Source organism: Haliaeetus leucocephalus, unplaced genomic scaffold (genome assembly GCF_000737465.1).
Source record: "Haliaeetus leucocephalus isolate CR32 unplaced genomic scaffold, Haliaeetus_leucocephalus-4.0 Scaffold101, whole genome shotgun sequence".
In the NCBI taxonomy this organism is placed as follows: domain Eukaryota; kingdom Metazoa; phylum Chordata; class Aves; order Accipitriformes; family Accipitridae; genus Haliaeetus; species Haliaeetus leucocephalus.
In genome coordinates this window covers 975,064-1,000,600 of record NW_010972537.1, presented here as the reverse complement: position 1 = coordinate 1,000,600, position 25,537 = coordinate 975,064, and the positions used below count along the sequence as shown (strand labels likewise).

Genomic DNA, 25,537 nt, shown 5'->3' with positions numbered 1-25,537 from the left:
AGTCAGAGGTTTGTGTGTAACAGGGAGGCAAGTTTTGTAGGGAGGCCTACTGTATTTTATTAGACCAGCTGATTTAGTTGAAAAACTTTTGGACTCACAAATCCAGTATATCCCAGGAGGTGTGTATATGAAAAGGGTGTTGTTCTATAGGAGGACAGACCTGCTCCTCCTTGGCTGGGATTGCTCTGTCATGTTCACTCTGCAGGAGGTAGGAGAGATGGTAAAATAAACTAGCCAAGAAATGGGTGTAGGGAAAACATCAAGTAGTGGAGCAGAACCACTCAGTCTCACCAACAGCTAATGCCTGCCAAAGTGCTATCCAAGTAATCAGAAATCTGTGTCTTCTCCCACACTGACTGCTTCATGCAGTAAAATCATTGGCTAAACCTCTATTGGCTATCTACCCTTGTCCCAGTTTCACTGAGGGAAGCGATGGATACAGGTAAGATTTTTTGCAACTCATGGTATGCATCATTTATGATCATGTTTGCATCATAAATGTTGTTAACAGGTCCCTGTGGCAAAGGTGAGAAGATGCTAAAGACATGGTATTCTTTCCTGCTGTGTTGTCTGTCCTTGCGGCTTGAGGCTAATCCTGGTCTTAAAGTGAGGATTACTCAGAAGGGGCTGGACTATGGTATGTCTAATGTCGCCAGAAGTTAATTCATGATAAATACTCTATGCACAGAATATAGTTCCTTAATAAAGGTGCAATGTAGAAACAAGCTCCTTAAATATTGAAATAGAATAAACTCCTTTTGTCATCTCACACCAGGAACACCCTTTGTCTCTTCTCTCAATTATTTCCTTCCTTTCTGTGCACCCCAGGTGTGAATTTATCCTTGCTTTGGTGACTGCATTCTCCTACAGTCTAACAAGTGTTTCTACTACATTCCTCGTATTGATCTACTTTCTTAGAACCAAAATGAGATGGCCATATAATTGGTCCTCTTTTAAAAGTGTCAAAAACCTGATTGAAAGTGCAATATTTAATTGAAGATAGTAAGACATAATTGGAAAAAAGGTTACAATTTTGGTAGCTGCACACTTTACTCTTATTCTTCCATTTGACGTGGGATAGCATCTGCATGTGCCATTCTTTCAAAAAAATCTAGTAACTGTCTGCCATAATTCTGCCCTTTAACAGAATATCAGCAATTTCCACAATGTATTTTCCTTACTCTTTCTATTCATGCTAACTTTCACTGTCTCTTAGCTAAGTCTTACTCCACGGGTGTGGAGGGCACGCAGTATGATTTCAATTGTTTACAGAATTAATAATAATAATAAAGGTTAACAAGGCACAAATTCAGCAAAGGCTGGGTCATGCTAAGGATTAATCGTCATTTATGTACTGAACATGCTGACAGGTAAACAATGGACTTGTGAGATGAAAAGTAGAGGCTCAGGGTTTATGCCTTTGAGATGAAAGCAAGGATCAGGTCCACTTACTTCTCTGTATGAGCATTGTTTTAAAGGCTTTTGAGGAGTTGAGAAGTGCAGGGCAAACATCAGTCACCCAAAACAGAACTGATCTCCATATCTTTTTGTGACACACAGGAGAAATTGCTCCCTAGGGGTCTCTCATGCCTTTAGAAATGAGAATTCAGCCTGCTATTTCTCAGTGATTTCTTTTTGTGACATTCAGCATGGCCTTCAAGTGCTGAATGAACAGGCTAAGTTTGCACACCCCTGCATTAGTAGTAAGAACAGACATTTAACAGTGTGCCTCCCAAAGGTATTTCTCGTATTTGAAGAGCACGGTGCCTGTCATGTCTTTTCCCTTAATATAAGATATGAAGGCTGAGGCAATAGATCCTGCCTGCATGTTCCTTCCCTTCTGCAAGAACCTTGAGAGAAATTCCACCGCGGATCACTGGCTGCCTTTACTGACAGTTGTAAGAGAGCTTTAAGTTATTACAGTCAGAGCCCATATTTTGCTTTGGAGGCAGGAATTCCCAGGGAATCATAATTTACCTCTCCTTCATAAAAGATGCATTTTATTAAAAGGTATTCCAGTGTTGAGTTATCGTTGATTTCAATGCTTTACTTTTTTAATACACTGAAGTCTGGGGGAGAAAAAAATAGATGTTTTGTATTCGGTAACTGCGAGGCCGAAAGCTAAAGAAACTTATGCTAAAAATATCTGAAAGTGGGACATCATTCAGTAGTAAAGTTTTAGCAGTGTCTTCATCAAAGATAAGCAAACAGAAGGAAGACACAAGGAATCTGGGGTTTAAAGATGTTATGTTTGTTGATGATAGGGTCTGTGTGTATTATCAGTTGAAGCATTCAAGAAAGTAGGGATTCCTTAAAGCAAGGAGAGAAGCTAAGGAAATACATCAGAGGTCTGCAGCGTGCTGTAATGGATAAGGTGCAGTGGTAAAACATATGTACTCTGAAAGGAATGGAAAGAAAACATTTTAAAGGATTGTCTTTAAACCACAGACAACTTCCTGTACACAAACAACAATCCAAATAGTTCTGCATGTGACATACCAGCACTTCAGGTGCATATATCACACTTCTTCCATAAGTAAACACTACATACAGAAGTCATCTTGCTACTTCTTAACTGGCTTTTTCATCCAACAAGTATGAGACAATCTGAGGTAAAGGTGATGACCAAGTGTTTCCCAAGGCTGTGCACATTGTGAGTGAAGTGAAGAAAGTATAACAGTTTCAGAAACCTGACAAGAGTTCTAGAATATAAAATACAACTCACGGACGAAATGATCCTAATAGGTGATCTTGATCTTGGGTTAAATAATTTGTTCGTGAGGCTAATAGAAGTTACAAATGGGCATATAAGTAGTTGGAAGGAGGTCTAGGTAAGGATCATAGAATCAGTGTTTCAAGAACTATGTTAAAAGTGATGATTAAATTATTTAGCAGTATATCAGGACCTTTGGGTGCCTGAATCCGATCTGCAAGGCATGTGCTTTCCTCTGTCCCCTTGTAGGCAGCAGGATTGGGATGGAGCTCCTGAAGCAAGCACTATTGAAAGAGACCTTCCCAAGCTGGAGTGGGCAGGAGAGTTTCTCGGTTGTTAAGGTCAACTATGTCATTTCAAGGTAAGTAAAGGAAATACATTTTAAAGTTTGAGGATGAAACAGCAATTTATTACCGCATAGCAATAGTAATGGAGTCATTGGTTTTTTCAGTGTAAAATGTTAATGGTTCATCTAACTCTGTTCCCACGGCCCAAACACTGATAGGTTTTATAAGTACTTCCTTCTACCACACTCAGAGATGAGCTTTAGAAAGCTTCTGAAGGACCATGTTGGCTGGTTTTTTAGTTGGTTTGAATCAGAGTTTGGGGCAAGACAGGTGTAAGCATGGCTATGATACAGCAGGGGAAATGGGTGGGAAAGAGGGCAGAATTGGTGTTATTAACAGTCTGCTACTATGAAGGACCTGTAGCAGTGAAAATAACTTGTGTTTGATGAGAAAAAGCCGACAAAGGGATAAAATGAAAATGTGTGCAGAGGAATGGCGTATCTGGACTAACATGGCAGGAAGATGACTTTTACAGAATCTTTTTGGATGGATTTACAGTGGTAAATCAGCATTTTGATTGGATAGGGCTTGACACCTATTTCCTGCTGAGGAAAATCATTGTACCAAGAGCAGCCAGTAGAAAAAAACAGTCTTCTAGGGTTTCCTACAATTTCTCCAAATAAGGAGACTAATATTAAAGCAGGTTTTTCTACAGCCTTCAATCCCATCTTCCAATAGGCTATAAACAGAAAAACAGAAACTTCTGGTCTTTTAATATTACTATCAAGCCAAACTCTGCTGCTCGGTAGCATTTTACTTCCTTTTCTTAACAAATTACCCAGGGCAAGAAATACCAATCTGGGAGACTTCATGTACTTTCTGCTGGATAGGGCCTGCATCCTTTATCTATACCTAATATTTTCCTAATAGCCTGCTTTCCATCAGGCTTCATTGTATTATACGATCCTTGTGACCTTAATCCCTGCTCATCTGAGAGAGCTGTGTTTGGACAGGCTGGAGAAGAACAGACTATGGGGGTGGAGAGGCATGTGTGTCTTATTGCACGTCTTCCACTGGCTGCTGAGTGGTGATTATAGAGAATATGCAACCAGGTTCTTCCTGGAGGTACACAGTGAAATGATGATGGGCAACAGACATAAGTTACATCAAGAAAAGTTCTGATTAGAAGTTAGGAAAAAATGCTAGGGAACACCAGAACAACAGCCCAAAGAGGTTGGGGAATCACCGTCCTTGGAGGTGTGCAAGATGCAAGTGGGCAGGGCCCCTGAGTTGGCCCAGCTTTGAGTAGCGGATTGAACCAGAAAATCTACTGGGGTCTCATTCCAACCTAAATTATTATATGATCTTCAAAGCCCCGATTCATTCTCCTAACCATAGTTCTTGAAATTGGCCATCTTCCCAGTGGATAGTCTGATTTTAGCTCACTGCAAACAAGATTACTTGAGGCAGCCTTACTGCTGCCCAAGATGTTGGAGAATTATGGTAATTTTAACTAAAAGTAGCTGGTGCCTTCTGCCCTGGGGAAAGTAGATTAAAGGCAGTTGTTTCAGAGATCTCTGCCAGATATCAGGAAACAATGAGGAATGTATACTACATGATAAGATTACAGCTGATATCTTTACAATGTTCAGCTCAATTCAACACACCCATTTACAAGACAATATCCTTGAGTATCAGAAACATTTGTTTTGGCAGGGAAATCTTCAAGTAAGATTTTGGTTAGAAAAATGCATCCTCTCCAGAGCCCTTTGCTGAGGCAAGGGAGAGGATACAGAACGGGGAAAGAGAAACTTCGATGTTCTTCAGCAAATGCTAGCATTCAGACAACCTGGATTTATTTATAGATGTAGCCACTGGGATAATATACAGACTTACTTTCCCCCAGCAAGGACATTTCACTTTAAGAAGTTTGTTTTTCTCCCAAGGGGAGGTTTTTCTTTTGGCCAGGCATCCTTTTTTCCCTGGCCAGATATCAAGGTTTCTTTTTCCAAGGATGCTACTAAGTGTAATGGTACAAGTGTCTTTCTTTCCTAAAATATACAAGGGTCAGTCATTTCTGAAAAATTCTTTTACCGAAGCATAGTCTTTGCTTTTTATAGCAGAAGGGTTTTCAGTGACCGGGAGTCCATCTAACCCTTCTGACGTGCAGTCTAATATCCCCCTTTCTGTATTCTGTAGGCTCAGAATTAACGCTGTAGATTTCCCAGAAACTTCTGCTTCCTTTATTCCTGGCACTGGCGTTAGTCTGTCAGTGGCACATGCTTCTGCTACGATCAGTGCAGACTGGAGAATGAACACGTGGCTGCTGTAAGTATTGTACAGTGTGATGCAGGTGCGCGGGACAGTTCTGGGAGAAGGGTTGCAAATGAAATTCAGAAATCTAGTTGGTAATTATTATTTTTCAGGTCAGATACACTTATCATTTAACAACAATCTATTTGAATAAACTTCCTAAGAAGGCAACACCCCCTGCCAACTAATTTTTTTTTCTTTTTTTTTTAATTATTCTACCCCACAGATTGTCTCTTTGGGGAGTATGAGGTCAGACATTTGTTAGCATGCTCAGTTTGTCCAGACTGTATATTACATGGTATTACATGAATATTCAAGACCACAGAGTTTGCAATGGCCACATTCGTTACTTTCTTTGTGCAGTATAACTGGAAGGTTGACTCTATACCTAATTATCTCTTTGCTGGTACAGTGTATATTGTCTTCCAAAGTGCTTCTATTAAAGGAAGGGCACTGTTACAATGCCAAACATTCAGAACTTTGGAAATTCCAGAATTTGGGTCGCTGTGGAAAACTGACTTAGCTTCATGAGCCTGTGCATTATGAGATTGTCTTTAACGGCATGATTGCATACTGGTTTTTCCTCAGCATTTTTGCTATAGAATTTTAATATAATAGTCTAGATTTTCTTGGGGGCAGGGGTAGGGCTAAAACTTCTGGGATATCAGAAAAGTTTGCAAGGTGCTAATCTCTACAATTGGGGTTAATGGAGTAACTGGTAACAGCAGCAGGCGTTGCTCTGTTTGCAACCCAGATAGTACAGCAAAATGGATCACCAGGCTGCAAGTTTCCCATTCAGTCTCAGTACTGGTGGCTGGAAACTGCTGTCACTGTGCCCCCAACCTGTCTGTTGTCCCCTCTGCCATACCAGTATTGTGAGGAAAAGGATACTGTGTTCAGCAGGGCAAAACAGCTCTTCCCAAACACGAAGCCTCCTCTCCCTCTTGCTGAAGGATAAGGACCTGGGCAAAATCTGGAGAGACCCCGGATGTATAAAACCCCAAAGACTTCACAGATGGCAAGAGAGGCAGGGAGCTGGTATGCAGGATTTGGCGGAGCAGATCGTGGTGGAGGTGGTGAAAGCCAGCTTTGGTTGAGTTTAGGGGGTGAAGGGTTTTTCATGCCTTTTTGAGGGCCAGAAGGAACAATCTCTGCTGCTCTGTTCAGTATGATGTTTTGTGAATGGCTGTAGGTTTAGACATATCCAGAATATGCCCTATTCTTCATCCCCTCTGTTCCCTAGTCCTACATGTTGCTTTCAGCATAGCAGACTAAGAGGGGCAGCTGAAAATGAGCTTTCCAAGGGAGACCATTGGCAACCCCACCCCTCCTGGGCTGTTCCCAGGGTCTTGTCACAACTTTTTAGTTGTAATAGTGTTATCCCTGCATTTTCAGCCCTCCTCTCCACCATGTCCCAGAGCACTCTGCCAGTCACAAAATCTCCTGGCAGGCCCTTTGTTCCTGGAAGCCTGTAGCTGAGACCCTGCTCAGAGAATCAGGATTCCTCCTGAAGAAGAGCAGATATAAGGGTGCAGGAACAGAGGACCTAAGTAGCTGGGATTCTCCCCATCTCCCAAGCAGCCCTAAAAAAGGAGGAGGAGGGCTGAGATCCTTTTGCGATGGTCCCTGTCACTGAAGTCTGGGTAAGGCTAGGTTGGAAGGATCTCTTTAAGTCATTTTGTCCAGCCTCCTGCTCAAAACAGAGCAGTCACTGGACTAGATCAGGTCAGCTGTCTGTTGGTGGTGTTCGGCCAAGGATGGTGATGCCACAACCTCGCCAAGTAATCTGTCACAGTGCTGCACAATCCTCCTTGGGGAAGTGTTTTTCCTAATGGCTTATGGGATGGGGGTTTGGTTAGGGTCTAGAAAATGAGGGTCTGAAGAGTGGTGCTTCGTCCAGATAGCCACTTAATGCACATATACGGACTGAAAGGTGGGGTTGAAAATGGCAGTGGTGGTAGGAGGGATGTTGTGACTGGCAATACTGTTCACTGGTTTGGCCAGGTATAGTCTATAGTTTGGGGCTGGATTATGATTAATCTTTCAGGATTACAACCTCCTTCCCCACGATTTTTGCTTAGCCTGAAAAATAAAGAGGAAAGCTGAGACAGTCATGGTTTGAGCTTCCTATTGGGCTGGGCTCCTTCTCTGTGGTGTGGTGCAGCCACTGTAGTAATGCCTGGGAAAAGAAAACCTGGTTAATCAGGATGAAGGGGTGAAAACTGATGCTTTCGGTGCAAATTCTGTTATGGTAAATGAGGTTTTTATAAGGCTGTTCTAACATCCATTCAGCTCTCTGCATGCTGCTTGGTTGGTCTACAGCTTCTACAACTCCTAACCATAGTCCTAATACCTACATTTGCTGGAATTTAGGTATAAGGATATTTTTGTTGGGGTCTTAGAAGGGATTTTTACAGAAAGGAGACAGAATGAATGGGTTTGGGGCAGGACAAAGAATGGAGGAATGCATACATTTTAAAGGATTATTGAAAATTGTTACAGGAAAGAGGAAAGTAGAACAATTGCAAAGTTGAGAACCACTGGGTTATATATTTATTAGCTAACTGGCTTCTGCTGCTGCAGTCCCAGAAGCCTTCAGGGTATCTGTCATGAAGGACTGGAATGTCTTGTGTTGCTGTGAAATTGTCACGTTTTTGCAAACTTGTCAAATCCTGCACAACACTGGAAAATTCATGTCCTGGAAACTCATGCATATAATCTTTTTTTGAATACCATGCATGTCCCTAATCTACTTTAATCCCTAGAAAACCCATTCTTCATTCTAGATGATAAAAGGAAAAAGTCCTTTCAAACTTGATTTACATGTAGTTTCTTAAATTGTTCCCTTAAAGCAGATGTTTCCTTGACCGAGTTGGTTTTTTTTCTCCAAGCAGCAAAGACCAAGGAGGAATTACTGTGTCCATCTCAGGACTGTTCATTGCAGTTATCTTCAAAGTGTCAAGGGATAGCACAGGCCGCTTGTCCATATTGCTACACAATTGCCAGCTGAGCATTAATAGTTTAAAAGTCAAGTTAAATGGAGGATCTAGGTATGTACAGTAGATTTTCTAATTACTCTGTGGGAGGTAGCAGGGTTTGTAGCATAAGGGCCACTTTTCAAATTTTGACTTTTAGGGATCCAGTTACAGTATATAACTAACTATTGAAGGCTATGAAAATAGATTTTTAAAGGTCTGTTTTCAAAACCAGGCTCCTTTGCTGAGTGTGTGAAGTACAGTTAATCTACACTTCTTTGTGCATGTGCCAACAAATGAGCTGACCACACATACTGCGTATGAAAAAAATGCCATTTGGGCATATTAAATATGACAAGACTGCAAATGGAGGTTTGCAGATATGAAGGTGGTCCAGACTGATTATGCCTTTTGACAAGCTGACTTACAATTTCAGAATAAAACTGTCAAAAGAGAATATGAAACAATGCTTGTAGTTCTCCTCATTCTGATTTCCTAGAAAATTTTTTTGTCTTACTGGAAGACAAAATGTGGCTAATTGAGTATTGTTTATCAACACATTAATATGAACTTTGACTACTTTGCAGATTGCCTTCTAAATAGCTCTTATGAGACTGAGAACCCCTAGCATTTGTCTGAGACTCACAAATTAACAAAAAAGTCAACTGCAGTCTACCAATATCACTGTGATCGCATCTCATTAATATAAATGACATTGACATCCCAGGCTGCCAGGTTTTATATTTCAAGGATTTCAATCCATGGTAAAAAGTCATTGTGTTCATTTCTTTTCCTTTAGCTGGATCTACAGCTTTCTGTCTGGTTATCTGGAGAAGCCCATTCACACCAAATTGGATAAAAATGTAAGTTTGCAAATCCAGTTTCAGCTAGTGAAGGGAGGAGTTCAAATACAGCCCTTACATTACTGACTTGTCTCTCTTTTCATATAGCTATGCCTAAACATCAAATACAAAGTCCAACTGATGGATGCACAGCTAAAAAAGCATAAGGGTGAGTTGTTGATAACAGCTTTTTGTTAAGTAATTTTCATAGTGCTCAAATTGTAGCCTTTTTTATTAGATGCCAAACCTTTCCTGTGTTCACAGTACAAGGAAGTACAAGGAAGAAAAATACAGCCATTGTTCTATGCATTTACCTATTACAGAGTCTACCCTAGAAATCTCTTGCATGCACCTTATATACATTCAGATTTCTTTGGTGTCCATAGCAGGTCACCTGTAATCTTTCAGTCTGTTGTAGCTGACCTGTGTTATTTCCTTAGATTTTTGACATGAACGTTTTCATGCTGATCCTTTATGCTCTTGGTACTGCGGACATGAGAAAACCTGAGTTACCAGTAATCCACTAAAGAGCTAGCAAACATACCTGTAAGGTCTCGTAAACTTAGCACATCTTGTTCTGAACTTGAGTTCAGTGAGATAACAAGATACTGCAGGAAAGCAATGTCACACTACACACTAAGCATGCTTCTCTTCACACCGATAACAATTCCTGTGTCACTCTTGCAGAGACATGAAGACAATAGATATCTGTGTCCAAAAAGCATATATATATATATACACACATAAGATTTTCATTTCTATAATAAATCCTACAGCTTTTCTTTTTTTTTCTTTTTTTTTGTTGTTGTTTTTTTCCAAGACTAATAATATTTGTAGTTTACACCAAGTCAAATTCGTTTAATTCACTCAAGTCATATAATTCAGGTCAGAGAGTTTGTTCCCACTCTGCACTTTGCATTGTGGATATTTCTACTATCTGCTCTGCTATTCAGAAGCAGAGTAAGTAGACTTGTAGTTTTCCTAAAGTGGCCTAGACCTGCCATGTGCCAAGCAGTGGCAAATATTACTAAAAATCATGGTCATCAGGAACATTTTCTTATGCAGCACATACCTAAACACTTCAGGCACAAGGGCACTCCAAGCTGTGCTGTCATATTGAGGAGCTCATAATCTCTGTGTGAATTCACCAATTCTCTTTAAACCCCTCTTATTTTTGTACAGTATGAACAGACCTTACAGTCCAATCAAAAATAACAATCAGACTGAAGTTGCATGTGAGCACCTGTCAGAAAAATTCTTCAATCATACTGTCTGATAAAGTGCCCTCTATTGTTGTGAACAAACATCCCTTGTCTTCAACGCTGATATGCATAAAAATGTGCTAATGTCATCTTCCAAAGTATTTATTAGTATTTACCAGGATTTCACTAATCATATAGGAGAATTTAGTTCTCTTGTGCAAACACATAACAAAAAAGGGGACTTTGCCCCAGATACTCCTTCTTTCACTGCATGGGAGAGATTTCTGAGGAGTGTATTCAGTTGTGAACAACAGGAGAACAAGGCCTCAACCAGGAGGAATTGATGACTTTCCCTATTCCCCAGAGGGAATACTCTCACTTTTTCCCTTATAACAAGTTTTTTTAATTTTCTTCTTCCATCTCCCATCATTCTTCTTCTTCAGATTCATCATTTCTATAATGCCTTTGCCTTTAACTAAACAATAACCGTTTGTGATGTGTTTTTGTAATAACGGCTGTTTTGTTTTTGTCCATCATTCTTCTAGTCTTAAGCCAGATTGATGCCTTTGCACAAATAGACTATTCCCTAGTTAGTTCTCCAGCAGTCTTCAAATCACACATTAACTTGGATTTGAAGGTAATTTGTCTTTAATATTAGTGTGCGTTCTAAGACTTTTCTGATTCCCTTTTGTGTTGATTCATTTTCTTTCACTACAGTCTTACTCAGCCTCTCCAATATTTAATTATAAAAGCACTAAGACATTTGGACATTTTGGTCAAGAGCTATTTTGGAAACCAGATATGACTGTTTATTTAATAAATTAACTGCATTCGTTAATTAACCAAAGCTATTGTTTAGAATTAAATTATTTCAGAGTTGAAACCCTTCAGAGGTGCTTTATAAACAGCATAAAAGTATTCTTTAGGTACACAGCTCTTCCACTGCTGCTTGGTCTTCGCCTGTTACCGTTGATATGTACCAATGTGATTGCAATCCACAGCATTTGTTTTGAGATGACTCAGCATCTTGTATATGTACAGGTCACACCCCAACAAAAGACTTCTTACAGACAGTCCTTGAGCAGCACGCAGCAGTTCCTTTCTTATCTATTTTTCACCTTTGTCAGCAAGAGATATCTCAGCAACGCCCAGCTTTTCCAGCAGCTTCAACAGTCCTTGCAATTCAGAGCATCCTCATGGCTCTCAGAACTGACTTCAGTTAAGAAAAGTGTGCTAGAGCTATGGTTGAAACTCTCCCTCTTGGTTATTTTGTTCAAGCAACTTCTACCATCCACAAAAAAACGCTCCGCAAGCAGGATATACATAGCTTAAAAGTACTAAGCAATTATTTGTCAGCTACTATAGCTAACTAGAACTTACAGGCTAAGCTTTGACATGCTGACGCCGCAATGGTATACTGGATGAATCTTTGTAAGTCAGTTATTAATCAGTTAAGGAAGTTACTGGTCTTCAGTGCTCCTTGGAACAGGCTGATTCTGGATGGTTATGAGTTGCCATCTTCCAACTCTCAACTTTTTTTCTTAGGCTTTTATACCTTTCCATGTCAGTATTTTTCCTGTTGAATCTTTCAGCTACTAACCATTACAGTGTCAGTAATTACACTACTTACTCTCTGTTCTTACTTTTCTTGTCTTACATGGCCTTGGCTCACATACCTTCTCACATTTTAAGAACTAATTTCTTAGTATAACTGAACCAAGGTCCCACACCTGTGCAGCACTCAAACTAGGTCTTGGAGGACTGGCAGCTGGACTAGGGCTAAGAGTTAGGTAGTATAAAAGGCTCCTTTGTGTCCCTGTCCTAAGCAACTTCCAATGCTTTTGGGGTTTGCCTGAAGGTTTTCTTGACATGTCACCCTTAGAATTAAATTAACAAATGTGTCTTTGCCACAAGAGAAAGCAAGCTGTGGTCCAGAGGATTTTTTTGTGTCTCATAGCTGCAGTTCAGATTACTCGCTTGAATGCTCAAATTCAAACTTTGAAAGGATGGAGGCCAGATTTTCTCTGTGATTCCTGTATTTTTCCAGAAGAGCCTGAATTTGTTGATTTTCAGGGCATATCACAGACTTATTTGCTTACTTCAGGTTTTCTTTAATGTCAAGCTTTTCTTCATGTTAGGAAGAATTCTTTCTGTTCAACCACTACTAATGCATTCTGACAGATACAAATATTTACATCTAGAAATACTTGATAATGACTCTTTGCAGGGCACAGTCTATCCAGTAGGAAGTCACACAGAACCTCCCTTTGTGCCAGCTCCATTTGATTTCCCAAACCAGGGTGATTCCATGCTCTACCTGGGAGTCTCAAGTTATTTTATTAAGTCTGCTTCACTGGCTTACTACAGAGCAGGGGTCTTTAACATCACCATCTCCAAAGAGGTAAGTATAATTTGCATGTAATAGATTTACAAATATCAGCAGTATGGATGGTCAGCAAAGGAGACACATTATGTTTGTCATTTCACACAGATTTGGGTCACACTTCCACCACTTGTAGGAGGGATCCATGACATTCATTCTATATGTCATCATTTAAAATAGTCCAAGTCTCCCTCAGACCCAAGTCTGAACTTCTTGGAAGCTCTAGGCAAGGAATGACAGGTACGAAAGTCACAGAGTCAGTGTGCAAGGGGTTGCAGAAAGAACCAAAGAAAGCTTTTTTCTGCATGGATTCCACATAGGAGAGGAATGGACAAGACAGGAAAAAGTATAGTGAAGCCACAGTCTGCTGCAGAGAGGCCCACAACAAATGTATCTATCGGCTGTATTGAGAGCTGGAGTAAACCCTCAGACTTAACAGAGCAGCAGAACAAGGAAAGAAGCAGGTACAAGGACACGAAGCTTTCAGCTGTGGGTGAAGAACATACAAGACTTCTCTCAGAAGTGGTTTCCACACTGACATTAGTAGTCAGAGTTTCCAAGAAGTTTTGCTAACTGAAAGAGTGCTAAGAGCATCTTTATAAAAATTGGTGACACAAATGGTGCCGACAAACATCATCACAGTGGTCAGCAGCAAAAGGGCAAATGAGATTTTTGAGTCCTGCCTCCGACAGATTCAGTATATTTCATCTAAGAAAGTCCCAAAGGCAGGAAGTAAGCAGGATGCCAGGTCTGTTCTTTCAAAGAATAATGCTTGTTCGCTGGTACGTGCTTCTGAAACATGTCCATGAGAAATCTGTCTCTCTTCTGTTCCACAGAGCACTGTGGCTTCCCTAGGAATCATTCTGGGGCAAGGGAATAATAAATCAAAACAGAGATTATCTAGAACTAAAGTAAACAGAATATGGTTTTTTTCACCAAGGGAAAAAAAAATTCCCATTTTCAAACTGATATAATATCTAATTTATTTCATTTGTTTACAGCTTGCTACTACTTTTAACCTAAATACCGCCTTATTCAAAGATTTTGTTCCTGAGGTGGGTACTTTTACTTGTATGGGCTTTTTAAGAGTGAGCAGTAGCTAAATGTTTCTTACAGGTACTATCTGTGTACTAGCTCATTTGCAAAACTTTGGAGGAGACAAGGAAACTGAGCTGGTTTATGATTAGTGGGCATATATGTCCACCCATCATAACTCCATGTTCTTCCTAACTGTATCAAATTACTCGTTAGTCATTCGTTTCCCTGCTAAGTGCTAGATTTGCTCTCAGTCTCTGAAACAGTTATAAAGACTAAGTGGCAGACAGCGTTGGTGACATCAGTTTCATTTTATTTCTATTTGAGGTGATGGCATCTTTGCTACTGGTAGCCTGACTTCTCTATGAAAATATACCTGATTTATGGCTGCTGGAGATTATATACAATAAGAAGTAATAGTCATGAGGAGCTAAATTTATAAATGTGATGCAAGAAATTAAGATACTATGAGATGTTTTAAAAATCTCTGATATGGCAACATTTACTATAAAATTATGAGATTTAGCATCTATGGCATTGCAAACTAAAGTTTTGTCCTCTAGGAGTTTCTCTATTTTTCAGAAGATTGGCTTTTTGGAAGGCTGCCTCTTTTCCATATTTTTTATATTGTCAGGCTTATTATTTTTTTTGGCATTAATCACTTATGTCCCTCATTTCTTTAACATGCGGTGCCAATTCTCTCTTCTTGAAATACAGTTTTCAGGAACAACCCTTAAATATTTCTCCATATATGTTCCATATCAGTGCGTCTAAAGCTTCATCATTTGTCTCTGAAACTGAAGAGTATATGCAATGCTAATTTTGTCATTTCAGTTGGTGTAATTAAAGTGAAGTATTTTTAATATAGGTTAATTAACAACAGGATTGGTATATAGCACCTAATTATGATGCAGCCACAGAAACTATAGCTTAAGAAAAACTAAACTGTGCAGTCAACTTTTTTTCCTCTGAAATTCCACAGATTGCTCTAAGTTATGTAACAGCATGCCCAGTGCTGCTGAAGCTGATGGCTACATCACCACCTGCGGTCAGTTTAAACGCAGACAGATGCATCTTACAGATCACTGGCTGTGTAGAAGTGTTTGCTGTTCTGCCAAATTCAACCACCCAGTACATCTTTAGAGGGAATCTAGTAAGTAACATGAGGTAGAAGATAACATTCAGTGCTAGGGCTGAACAAATCACACAGTAATCTTCCAGATCCTTTGAAAATCATAGAGATCAGCATAAAATAGCATATACTGGTCTGCCACAAATATGCGTAATGTTTGATGCATTTCACAGGGAGGAAACATGCATCACATACTGTACAATTTAATAAGCAGGTGCAGAGAGCTACTTATGAAAGCCCTTTTTTCCTTGTGGGAGTTGACTGATTATTCAAGAATAAATTGTAATATATAAATACATGATTATCTGATGCCCACTCTTCCTAACTTGTTTGTTATAAAATAGTTCAGTGTGTCCCCAGACATCTTTTCATTAAATTGAAAGTGAGTTCATTATGTCAGCCATGCAAGGACTTAAATGATCCTAATGATAAGGAGGCAATCAAGCCAGTATTATCACTTTGCTCACACAATCTCGGTTGCTGGCAGAAAGCAGCAAATTCACAAATTATTTCACTATCTACATGTATTGACCAAATAAAAAGTTTAGACATTGTGTTTCCAAACACAAAAGCAATTGCATTTGTGCCTGTATCTAAGACAGTATCTATCTGTGTATACGGTCACAGAAGACTGTTCTGGTTTTTTCCCTGCAGACAGCCAGTACCAGAGGCAATTTGACAATAACCAAACGGAAGTTGATTATCTCATTACTTCTGAAGAGGTAACCAGAGGAAATTTAGAAAGCAACATTAACGATCCCAACATTAGGACACAGCAGAACTTCATTGTGTCCGCCTGATAGTGCTTGTTTCACCATGAGAAAAAATTAATTACCTTCTTTCTCACAGGGGCTCTAAGATACTTTTGACTGGTTGATCTAAATCTTGCAGATGAAATATAATAATATTGTGGAACAACCATGTCTCTTGTGCAACGTGGTATTATCCCTTTCTGTAGGTTAAATACCTTTCCAGATGACAATGTTCAATTTATTGGTTATTTTAAAGGCCTCTGTTTCAGTCTGTGCTGATGTTGGAGAATGAAGTTCAGTACTTTATTTGAAACCCTCTAAATATCACTGCCATGCCATGTCTGAGCATCATAAACAGAACTACCAGAGTGCAAACACTGCACTGGACCACTGTAACTAGCTCTCTGTATGCCTTCCCATGAGGGGAAGGGAAAAGTGAGACTACATAATACAGACTGCAGCAGACACCATGCCATCAAACAAATGAGACTAGAAAGTTGTCTGTAGTTCGAAGCAAAGCTCAGAGCTTTTTAGATTTTGCTTAGACCTTGCTGGTTTTGTGGTTACCTACAGTTATGGGTGTTCTCAGCTGCCTTACAACAAATTTTATTCACACTTCAAGCTGGGCTTTGTTTACAGCCCCCTTCTCCCTAAATGCACCAGCTGGGTTGAAGCACAGACTTTCAGGCAAGTAGCCCACATTGGTGTTTCTTCTTGTTGGTTCTGTACTCCAAGTTGGGGCAGAATTCCAGAATATATCATATTTTTTAACCTATTACATTTTTGTTAAAGGAAAATGTAAGCAGCCTTTTCTTAGTTTTGGTCACTGGACCTTTTTAACAGGAAAAGAGGACTTGGAGTGGTCAGAGCCTGTCAGTATAAGTTTAAGAAGTAATGGTGCCACTCACTTAGAGCTTTTGACACAAGAATGTGTTCTTCTGTTCTTAAAAATGTTGTTTTTCCCCAAGATTATGTTTACAGTGATCTGAGAATGCATTACAGGCATCAGTGGGAAAAGTTAGAAAATAATAATGGTTAAGAATGGATATGAGTTTATTCAAGTCATAATGAACATTTGAGGAATGTGTAGTTCAGCCATTGCAGGAAATGGCAGTTCCAGAAAAATTTGATTTCCCAAGTCTTATAGTCAAAGCCCAGGACTACACTTGACTGTAGGAGGAGATTGGTATCAGAAAGATCCCAGTGATTCTAGAACTTATTTGTAGTTGTGCCAGTTTTAATTAAAAGCCATTGGGAATCAAGGAGTCTTTGGCAAAATTAAATGTGCGAATCAGCATGAAATCGGTATGAAATTCCACAAATGAATCTTCACGCAGTGTGCATAGCTTGTGCCTTCATCCTTTCTAGTGAATCCTCTTCTTTTACATCTTTTCCTCAGGTTCCAGTTCTCCCTGCTGCACTCCATTCTTGGCTTCTCTGAGGTAAGCTGACCGTTTCAGTGCCTGGGAAAGGTAGCTGAGCCCTTCAGAGAGAAAAGAAATTCATCTGAACTTGTTGCTGGACAATTCTTAGTCTGTCCTGGGGATATCATCTGCCACTGCTCTTTCTGTTTTGAAAGAGTATATTCTCTGCTTTTCTTTTTCTTTCCAGTAAGAGGAAATACCTCTTGGAGTGTTGTTTGGTTTGGGTTTTTTTATTTTTCTCATTAGAGGCTCCAAATGTTATGGAGTTATTACTGTGTAACATTAATTGAAACAAAGAGAAATGTTTGCCTGGGTCTGCATGACCTAGCAAGCCATCATAGTTGATTCTGCTCACTTCTGTATCCAGCAGCACAAAGGCAGGCATGGGGCTAGCACCTCTTCTAGCTGTTCCTGACAGCCAGCCTGAATTCACAGCTGGATTGAGTAGGTGCACCAGTTGGAGTGAATACAAAGTCAGGCTTAAGCTTAGTTTCAGGAATTATCTTGAATCACTTAAACCAAATACCATAAAAATGGGAGTCAAAATAGGGGATAAAAGGAACACCATGCCACTGCTTTGATCATTCACTGTAGACTAAGAAATGGTCAGTGTGACTCTGCCACAGCTTAGCCCAACCTACATCTTTAAGTGAAGGGAGGAGGACACTAACTGCATTGGCATAAGACAGAGCATGAGGACAGGGCAGTTCTTGCCACCCAGAGAACAGTTCACTTCTGAGAAGTAAGTCCTGGCAGCTGAAATGGGCTTGAACAGATTTCATTCCTAAAGTTAAGGTTCAACCCAGACACTTAACATACAGAAAAAAAAACCCTTCAATTTAACTTACTGCAAGAAAAATGCGACACCTCTTTGCCAGTATATTTTACATTGTTCAGCTGCATCTTAAACCAAAAAAAGATCTTTTTTACCTGAGATTTTCTCTGCTAAGCTCTGTTCCAATCTTTTTGCATGTCACTCCGGTTCTAACCCTCCATCTCCCCTGTCAAGCTGCAATCCCATAGGCATCAGGCAATAATCACCAAATGTGTTTGCCCCCTCACAGCAGATTTCACTGGTGGAGAATTTTCTGTCTTATGCTTTACGGAGTGCAGTGATCCCAGTAATCAATGGTAAGGATTGTGGCCAGTTCCTGAGCACAGTTGGTGGGAAAGCAAGACTGAAACCATAAAAGGGAGTGCCCACCTTTAAAGACTGGGTTATGGGAGGTTCTCTGACTGTTTGGCTACACCTGGACAGGTCTGCTCTGTGCTGGACTTCAGTGCTGGTCCCTCAGTCACCTGGATCAGGGGCTGGGACAGAGCAAGTCTTGGCTCCCTTCCAAACAGCGGGCTTGGGTTTCCTTTTCACTGGCTGCAGCGTGGCAGCAGAACTGACGCATAAGCTTGAGTCTTGTCCTGACGCAGAGTCAAGCCATGACCGGAGAATGGCCCAGACTGGGGAAGTGCAGTAGCACACTTACTTCTTGGGGCTTCGGGGTGACATCTCTAACTTTATCACCTCCCTCTGCCTTTGTGCTTCACCTGCTGCCACAGGCAGGACAAAGTAGAAAATCGGTTCAGTGGGATGCAGAGAGTGAGGGATGATGAAGAAAGAGGTGAAGGTGGAAAGAAGCAAGTGGAAGAGGACAGAAGGTGCCTGTGAGGTAAACGGAGGTGAGGAGACTGCTGAGGAAGGAAGTGAGCTATTGATGAGGAGAAAGGAAAGAGAATGAAAAGGAGGGATGCAAAAGTCAGATATCTGGAAAAGCAAATAGGAATAGAGCTGAGGCTTGATCCAGGAAGGTAGTCATAGATGAGAATAAGAGGGACAGACAGGATTAGAGGATCAGGTAGAGAAGAAAATGAAAGGAAGACGGAGAATAAGTCATAGTGGGAAACAGCAGAACTCGGATCTTGTGGGGCAGATATCTGGAGAGGAGCAAAGGCAGTCAAATCCCAGTGTCAGAGAGCTGAGAGACTGTTAAGAGGTTTGTATGCAACTTTTTCACAGGATTTTTTGCTTTTTAGCACATATGATTAATAGCTCCCTTGAGAGGCACAAGGACAGCTGATTAAAGGGAAATTGCAAAACAAATCAAGTTCCTTGAGAAAGATACTTCTGAAGTGCATTTTATTATTACATTCAAATGTATTTATATTTGTCCTTTCCAAAGATAAACTAGGAAAAGGATTTCCTCTTCTTAACTTGGCCCATACTACCCTGACTAGACCTGTAATAAGAATGAATCAGGTAAGAAGTCTGATTTCTTGTTAAAGAATATTGCTTCTTTTTCAGGCCTGACACATTTGTGTGTGTTCCTATGTTGGGTAGATCTAAATGTTGCTAATAGTAAAGCTTTAACTGTACACTAGATACAAAATCCACACTCTGGATCAAAAATGAGCCCTCTACCCCTCCACCCCTAGCAGTTGTGGGTTATAAAGGGTCCACCAGCCCTTCGGGGTATGCCAGCATGGGGTATGCCAGCAGGGCTTAGGAGCATTGAGTGCGTGAGTCCTCACTACTATGACCGTTCTCTACTAAGGCTCATAGGCAACCTGAGTGTCTCAGTGGTGTAACTCAGCCTTCTGGAGGGTTTTATTAACTTACATCAGAGCCCATTCCTCCCCTAAAGCTAACAAAAGTTCAGGAGGCATAAAGCCACTCTTGTCTCCTGCCCTACTGAGGGGCTTACCATGGGATCTTGTCCCAAAATACTGATCCTGAATATGTCCGTCTGAAATTTAAGGTAATTTTATATGTTCTTCTTTCCTCAGGGTCATCTGGTGATTTCCACTAATGTTCACTACAAACGTGAGGAAGGGGGAGATGAGGACCTTGACAGTCACTCCTAATGTCCCTTTACTTTCAAACAACAATAAGAGAAAAATGTAGTCTCCCTTCTGCTGGCTTGTAGGGAGTAGATGCTGTAACACTAGAAGCATGGCTCTTCTTCACTGTTTTGAATGTTCTAGTAAAACTTCTTAATCACTTTTCACAAACTAAATCTGTTGGTTTTTAGTACAGTGAGTGTAGCTGAGTGTTACTGATGCTTTAGAAAACTTGTTGCAGCCTGATGAGAAGAGGTGACTGGTTCTTTTCACTACTTATAGACACCACATTTCATTAATTTTAGGAACCAGTTCTTGCATTATTCAATTTATCTCTATTAGTGTTAGCAAAACTTTGTGTGTGGAGTGAGACCTTATTCTTCGCAAGAATTTCACAATTTGTCCCTTTGTAACTGGATACCAAGAGTGGGAACAAGTTTATAAAATCCAATGAATTACCATAGAATTATAGAAACATATCATCTAGTCCAGACACTGGCTCAAAACAGGACTAATTAGATCAGGTAGCTGAGGGCTGTGTCCAGTCGAGTCTTGAACCCCTCCAAGGATGGACATTCCACCAACCTCTTTGGGCAACCTGTTCCACTATTTAACTACCTTCAGAATAATTTTTTTTTCCTAATATCTAATCAGTATTTCCTATGTTCCAACCTGTTCTGTTGCCTTTTGTCCTATCACCGCACACTTCCAAGAAGAGTCTGGCTCCATTTTCTCTGTATTCTCTGATCAAAAAGTTGTAGACAACAAAAAGCTCTTTCAAGCCCTCTCTTCTCCAGGCTGAAGAGGCCTGATCTCTCAGACTCTCCTTGTAGGTCATGTTCTCCAGCCACCTTGGTGGCACCTGCTGGACTTGATCCAAGATGTCGACATCCTTCTTGTACTGGGGAGCCCAAACTGGACACAGTACTCCAAATGCAAGTGTCAAATAGAGGGGAAGGATCACTTACCTGGACCTGCAGACTTATGTTCGACGACTTGTCCACCAGGACTCCCAGATCCTTTTCTGCAGAGCTGCTTTCTAAACAGCCACCAGCTTGTACTGCTGCAGGGAGTTATTTCTTCCCAGATGCAAGACTTCACACTTGCTTTTGTTAACTTTATGTGGTTCCTGTCAGCTCACTTCTCTGGCTTGTCCAGGGTTCTCTGAATAGAAGCCCTGCCCTCCAGCATGTTGACTGCTCCCCCCAATTTGGTGTAATTCACAAACTTGCCGAGAGTGCACCCTGTCCCATCATCCAGCTGACATTAGACAGTATTGGTCACAGTACTGTTTCCTGTGGGACCTCAACTAGTTACTGGTCAACAGCTGGATTTTGCTGGTCACAGCTCTTTGATTCTGGCAGTCCAGCCAATTTTCCTCCTACCTTCTCCAGCCCATGTCACCAACTTGGTGATGAGACTAAGGGAGACTGTGTCAAAGGCCTTGCCGAAATCAAGGTATAGAACATCCACTGCCCTCCCCTTGTCCACAGTCCCAGTCAGCTCATCACTGAAAGCAATGAGGTTGGTCTGGAATGGTCTGCCCTTGGAAAACCCATGCTGGCTGCTCCCAGTCACCTTCTTATTCTTCATGTGCTTTAGAAATGGCTTCTAAGACATTTTGCTCCATAACCTTCCCAGGGACTGAGGTGAGACTGACTTCTCTGGATCCTCCTCCTTGACCTTCTTGAAGACAGGTGTGATATCTGCCTTCTTCCAGTCATGAGGAACCTCTCTCAAGTGCCACGACTTTTTGAAGGTGACAGATAGACAGCAGCTTCACAATGAGATCAGCCGGGCAGAACCTTCAGCACCTCCAGATGCATCCTGCTTGGTCCCATGGATTTGTGTATGTCCAGCTGGGTTAAGTGATCCTGAAGTCTGTCTTCCTCCACTGTGGGTGCTGCCCACAGACTCTTCTAGGAGCTCAGCGACCTGGGAGGCCAGAGAACAAGTCTTGCTAGTGAAAACGGCCTTTTCTGTGTCTCTTGTCACTCGTGCCCCGGCCCACTGAGCAATAAGCCCACATTCTCCTTAGCGTTCCTTCTACTATCGACGTACTTACAGAAACCTTTCCTGTTGCCCTTCACCTCCCAAACTAATTTCAGCTCCAACTGAACTTTGGCTTTCCTGACTTCATTCCTACATGTGCAAGCAATATCTTTGTGTTCCTTCCAAGTAGCTGGTCTCAGTTTCCATCTTCTGTATGCTTCCTTTTTGTGTTTGAGTTCACTCAGGAGCTCCATGTTCATCCATGCTGGCCTTCTGCCACAGTTGCTCAACTGTCTGAACATTGTAATGGACCGTTCTTATGCTCTGAGGCAGCTGCCCTTGAAGATTAGCCAGCTTTTCTGGGCCTCTGCTCTCCAGGGCAATTTCCCACAGATCCTGCCAAGCAGGTCCTTGAAATCTGCTCATCTCAAGTCTGTGGTTGTAATTCTGTTCTTTGTCTTGCTCGCTCCTCCCAGGATCTGAAACTCCACAGTCTCACGCTCACTGCAGCCAAGGCTGCCCTTGGCCTTTACATCATCCAGCAGTTCTTCCTTGTTTGCGAGTAGCTGCAGCATTTCAAGGGTATCAATCTCCAAATAATTCTGTACCGCTTGTATTTGTAAAATGGAGCTGGAAGATTTCTTTTGTCTTATGTCAGTGTCACCAGAGACATTCAACCAGGAGATAGTAAAAGTGTATGGAAAGGAAAACTAGTCTATAAATGTCACACTACAGAAAGTTCAGTTCCAACGTGGGACAGAAATGTGGCTTGCATTTGATTTTTAGCTGAATCAGTTTATTTATCTAGCTGGCTGCTACAGTTTTTTACTAAAAAAAGCATCCTGAAACCCAACAGCAGTAAATCACAACAGGGCTTCCAGTTCATTGTGTTCTGTGGTAGGTGAAGAGTGACTAGAAAAAGAACAGAAAAAGAACTCAAAAGAAATTGAGATTTTTAAGTAGTTTGGTGTCCCTCATTGATAACACTTCAGGCACTTTCTTCTGCCTATTTGAGGAAAAATTCATGAGATGGGGAAAAAGAGAACTAAAGCCCTGGTGCCCATCTCTTCTCTCTTCCAATGGGACACATGCTCCAGGACCGACGGACGAGTGTCATGGCCAGGTGGGCCTTTTCAGACCAGAGCCGAGGCTTAGCACAACACTGCCCCTTAAGCTCTAGTCCTCTGGCTGTTCTTCACAAAGAAATTGTTTCTCCTAGGACTAAAGAGGATGCTGTATACGCAAACAGTTCCCCTGTATCATCCTATACTTAACCTACTGGTCAGTATACCATTTTGCATCTGGTATTGTTTCCCGATTGACAGAACCATGGAAGCGATGCATGTCCCTCAGTGTGCCGCAGACTAGAGCGCATGGAGAAAGGGACAATTGGGGAGGCAGAGAATTGGGGATGTGCGGAAAGGGGACCGCTGGAGCACTGAGCCAGAGGCAACAACTGGAATCATGCAAAGCCAAAGTGATCTGCAGAGATGCAGTACCAAGTCTCCATTGATTGCCATACTGATAAGCTCATTTGGTTTCTTGTATATTGGGTAAAAAGGATTGCAATCTATATCCCCTTCAGCATATAAATTGAAGCAAATTCTTGGTGGCTCAACAGAGAAAATGAAAAAAAAATCATTCCTTTTAGAGGTTCTTTGTAACACCTTGAAAGGTGAAAAGTTTGGGTGTAGAAACTATTTCTAGCATATTTGAATGTGTTATCTGAATGTGTCTGCAAGCAGATATTTAGCTTTTACTGCTGTACTTGTGGAAAGAAATGATGAAACTGTTCTGAAAGCCTTGGTCTATCTTTGTTAACTTTTGCTGAAAGTTTTATCTAAGCTGGGTGGTACTCCATTAGAAGAACCATAAAATGTTAAAAGGATATGATGAGGTTAAGCTGAGATACTTTTCAGACAATTCAGTTGTTTGTAAATCTTGGAGATCTATATGGATGGAAACAGTGGTGCTTTTCCCTTGCTTTGAAGGAACTGCAGAGCTTGTGCAAAAAAATTTAAAGGAGAGGTTTATGTAACTGAGGGTGTGATTTTTTATTCATCCTCAGTTGCCAGAGATATAAATAATGAAATTATTATGCATGTGACTCCCTGTGGTGAATGTTAAATCTGTGTAAAGTATGAGTATTTGTTGACTGACTGACAAATGTCTCTACCCTTTTCTATTCATGGATTGCACAATGAAGTGACTCAGATTGTCCAGCAAAGTGCTCCATGCCTGAGGGAATTTCCTTGGTTTACATGCAAGCTAATTGATTAAATCACCTCTTTGACAAGCCAAGTAGTACTGGTTAGCTAAAGTTAATTGCATAAGCAAGCAGAAGAAATAGAAAATATTGACTGCAAGGACTTGATACTATATATTTGCACCACATATATACACTATAGTGTATATATATGCTATAATACAGATACTATATGTTTTATGGTTTTCTGTATCCTGAGCAATTTCGGAACAGATGGGCCTAGACAGTTGTTTTCCATCTGTTCTTCCTAGCAATGGCATATTCATTTATTTCTTTCACAATATAGACCTGACTATGAGTATCAGTCCTGTGGAACTACTGGAAGAGGTCCTCCACTGGGGTTTCCTCTCAGGTCCATCCGAAAAATCAGTGCCGAAACGGTGTGCCACAAAGGCAGCACGTCACCCTGAGCTCAGCATCCCATCGCCTGAGCTCCCCCACCCAACAGTTTATATTGCCCTCTGCTTAGTGCCTAAATGAAATTAGAGTGATAGATTTAACCCAGGACACCCAAAATAATTTGGGACTTGATTACCGGAGAGGCCACTCCCTGCGTGATACTGCTGAAGATGGCAGTAATTGGCTCTCTTCAAGCTCACAGCTCTTTCCTTTAAAAGACGGGGTCGTGGCTGCAGAGGGGTTTCCCTGCAGAATCCTCAGCCCCGTGGTCTGGCACAGCAAGGGTCTTCTCTTCGGCCTTGGGAGGAGAGGTATGGTAACAAATACATTGTGATTACTCTTTGTTGTGGAGTGGCTTTGTTAGGAAGAGATAGATGTAGCTAAATCTGGCTAAATTTTGAGAATTTAAGTTATGAGAACTATGCCTATGCCAAAGACGCATTTCCTTCCAGTACTTTGTTTTTGTTCTACGCATGAAGTGTGTTTCTTTCACGTCTCAATTTCTGTCCATTAAAATTAAAAAGAAATTAGTCTTACTAAAAGGCAAAGGTGTTCTGTGGGCTTACTTGGAACTGTTACACAAAAATGAAGTCAATGTTATCTCATAATTTTACAGTTTGCTTAAGTTGTGATCATGACTGAAAATATTTTAGAGGTTCGTGGTATGTTATTACCTCTGATAATGAAACAGCTAGCAAAAGATGTAGCAACATCAAAACAACTTTCCAGGTATTAGGAGAGAGGCAATTGTGTGTTTCTAGATGGTTTCATCCCAGCTGTCCAACAGCCCTGTGGTAACTAAAGAAATTTTTTACGTAAACATAAAGCTAGAAAAGACACTGTCATGTATTTTCAGCTGTCCATAATGCAGTGTAGTAGCTGGGAATAAGGAAAACGGTAATAATGTGACCTGTTTGCCATTCACGCTATCAACCTCAAATGACAGATAACTCCACAGAGAACTGCTCCCAACTCTGGGGGGGGGAAAAA

The 25,537-nt window shown here is 40.9% G+C and overlaps 1 protein-coding gene across 1 annotated transcript; it reads left to right on the top strand.

Moving 5' to 3' along the window:
• Positions 1 to 432: 432 nt before the first annotated feature.
• On the top strand, positions 433 to 15,682 carry LOC104842835 (BPI fold-containing family C protein-like). The gene is made up of 12 exons (XM_010585456.1): positions 433 to 442; positions 512 to 637; positions 2,963 to 3,074; positions 5,200 to 5,328; positions 8,208 to 8,363; positions 9,088 to 9,151; positions 9,571 to 9,613; positions 10,878 to 10,969; positions 12,632 to 12,733; positions 13,717 to 13,786; positions 14,733 to 14,798; positions 15,537 to 15,682. Exons 1-12 carry the CDS (start codon positions 433 to 435, stop codon positions 15,680 to 15,682), a joined length of 1,116 nt encoding a protein of 371 aa, XP_010583758.1.
• The last annotated feature ends 9,855 nt before the right edge of the window (positions 15,683 to 25,537 follow it).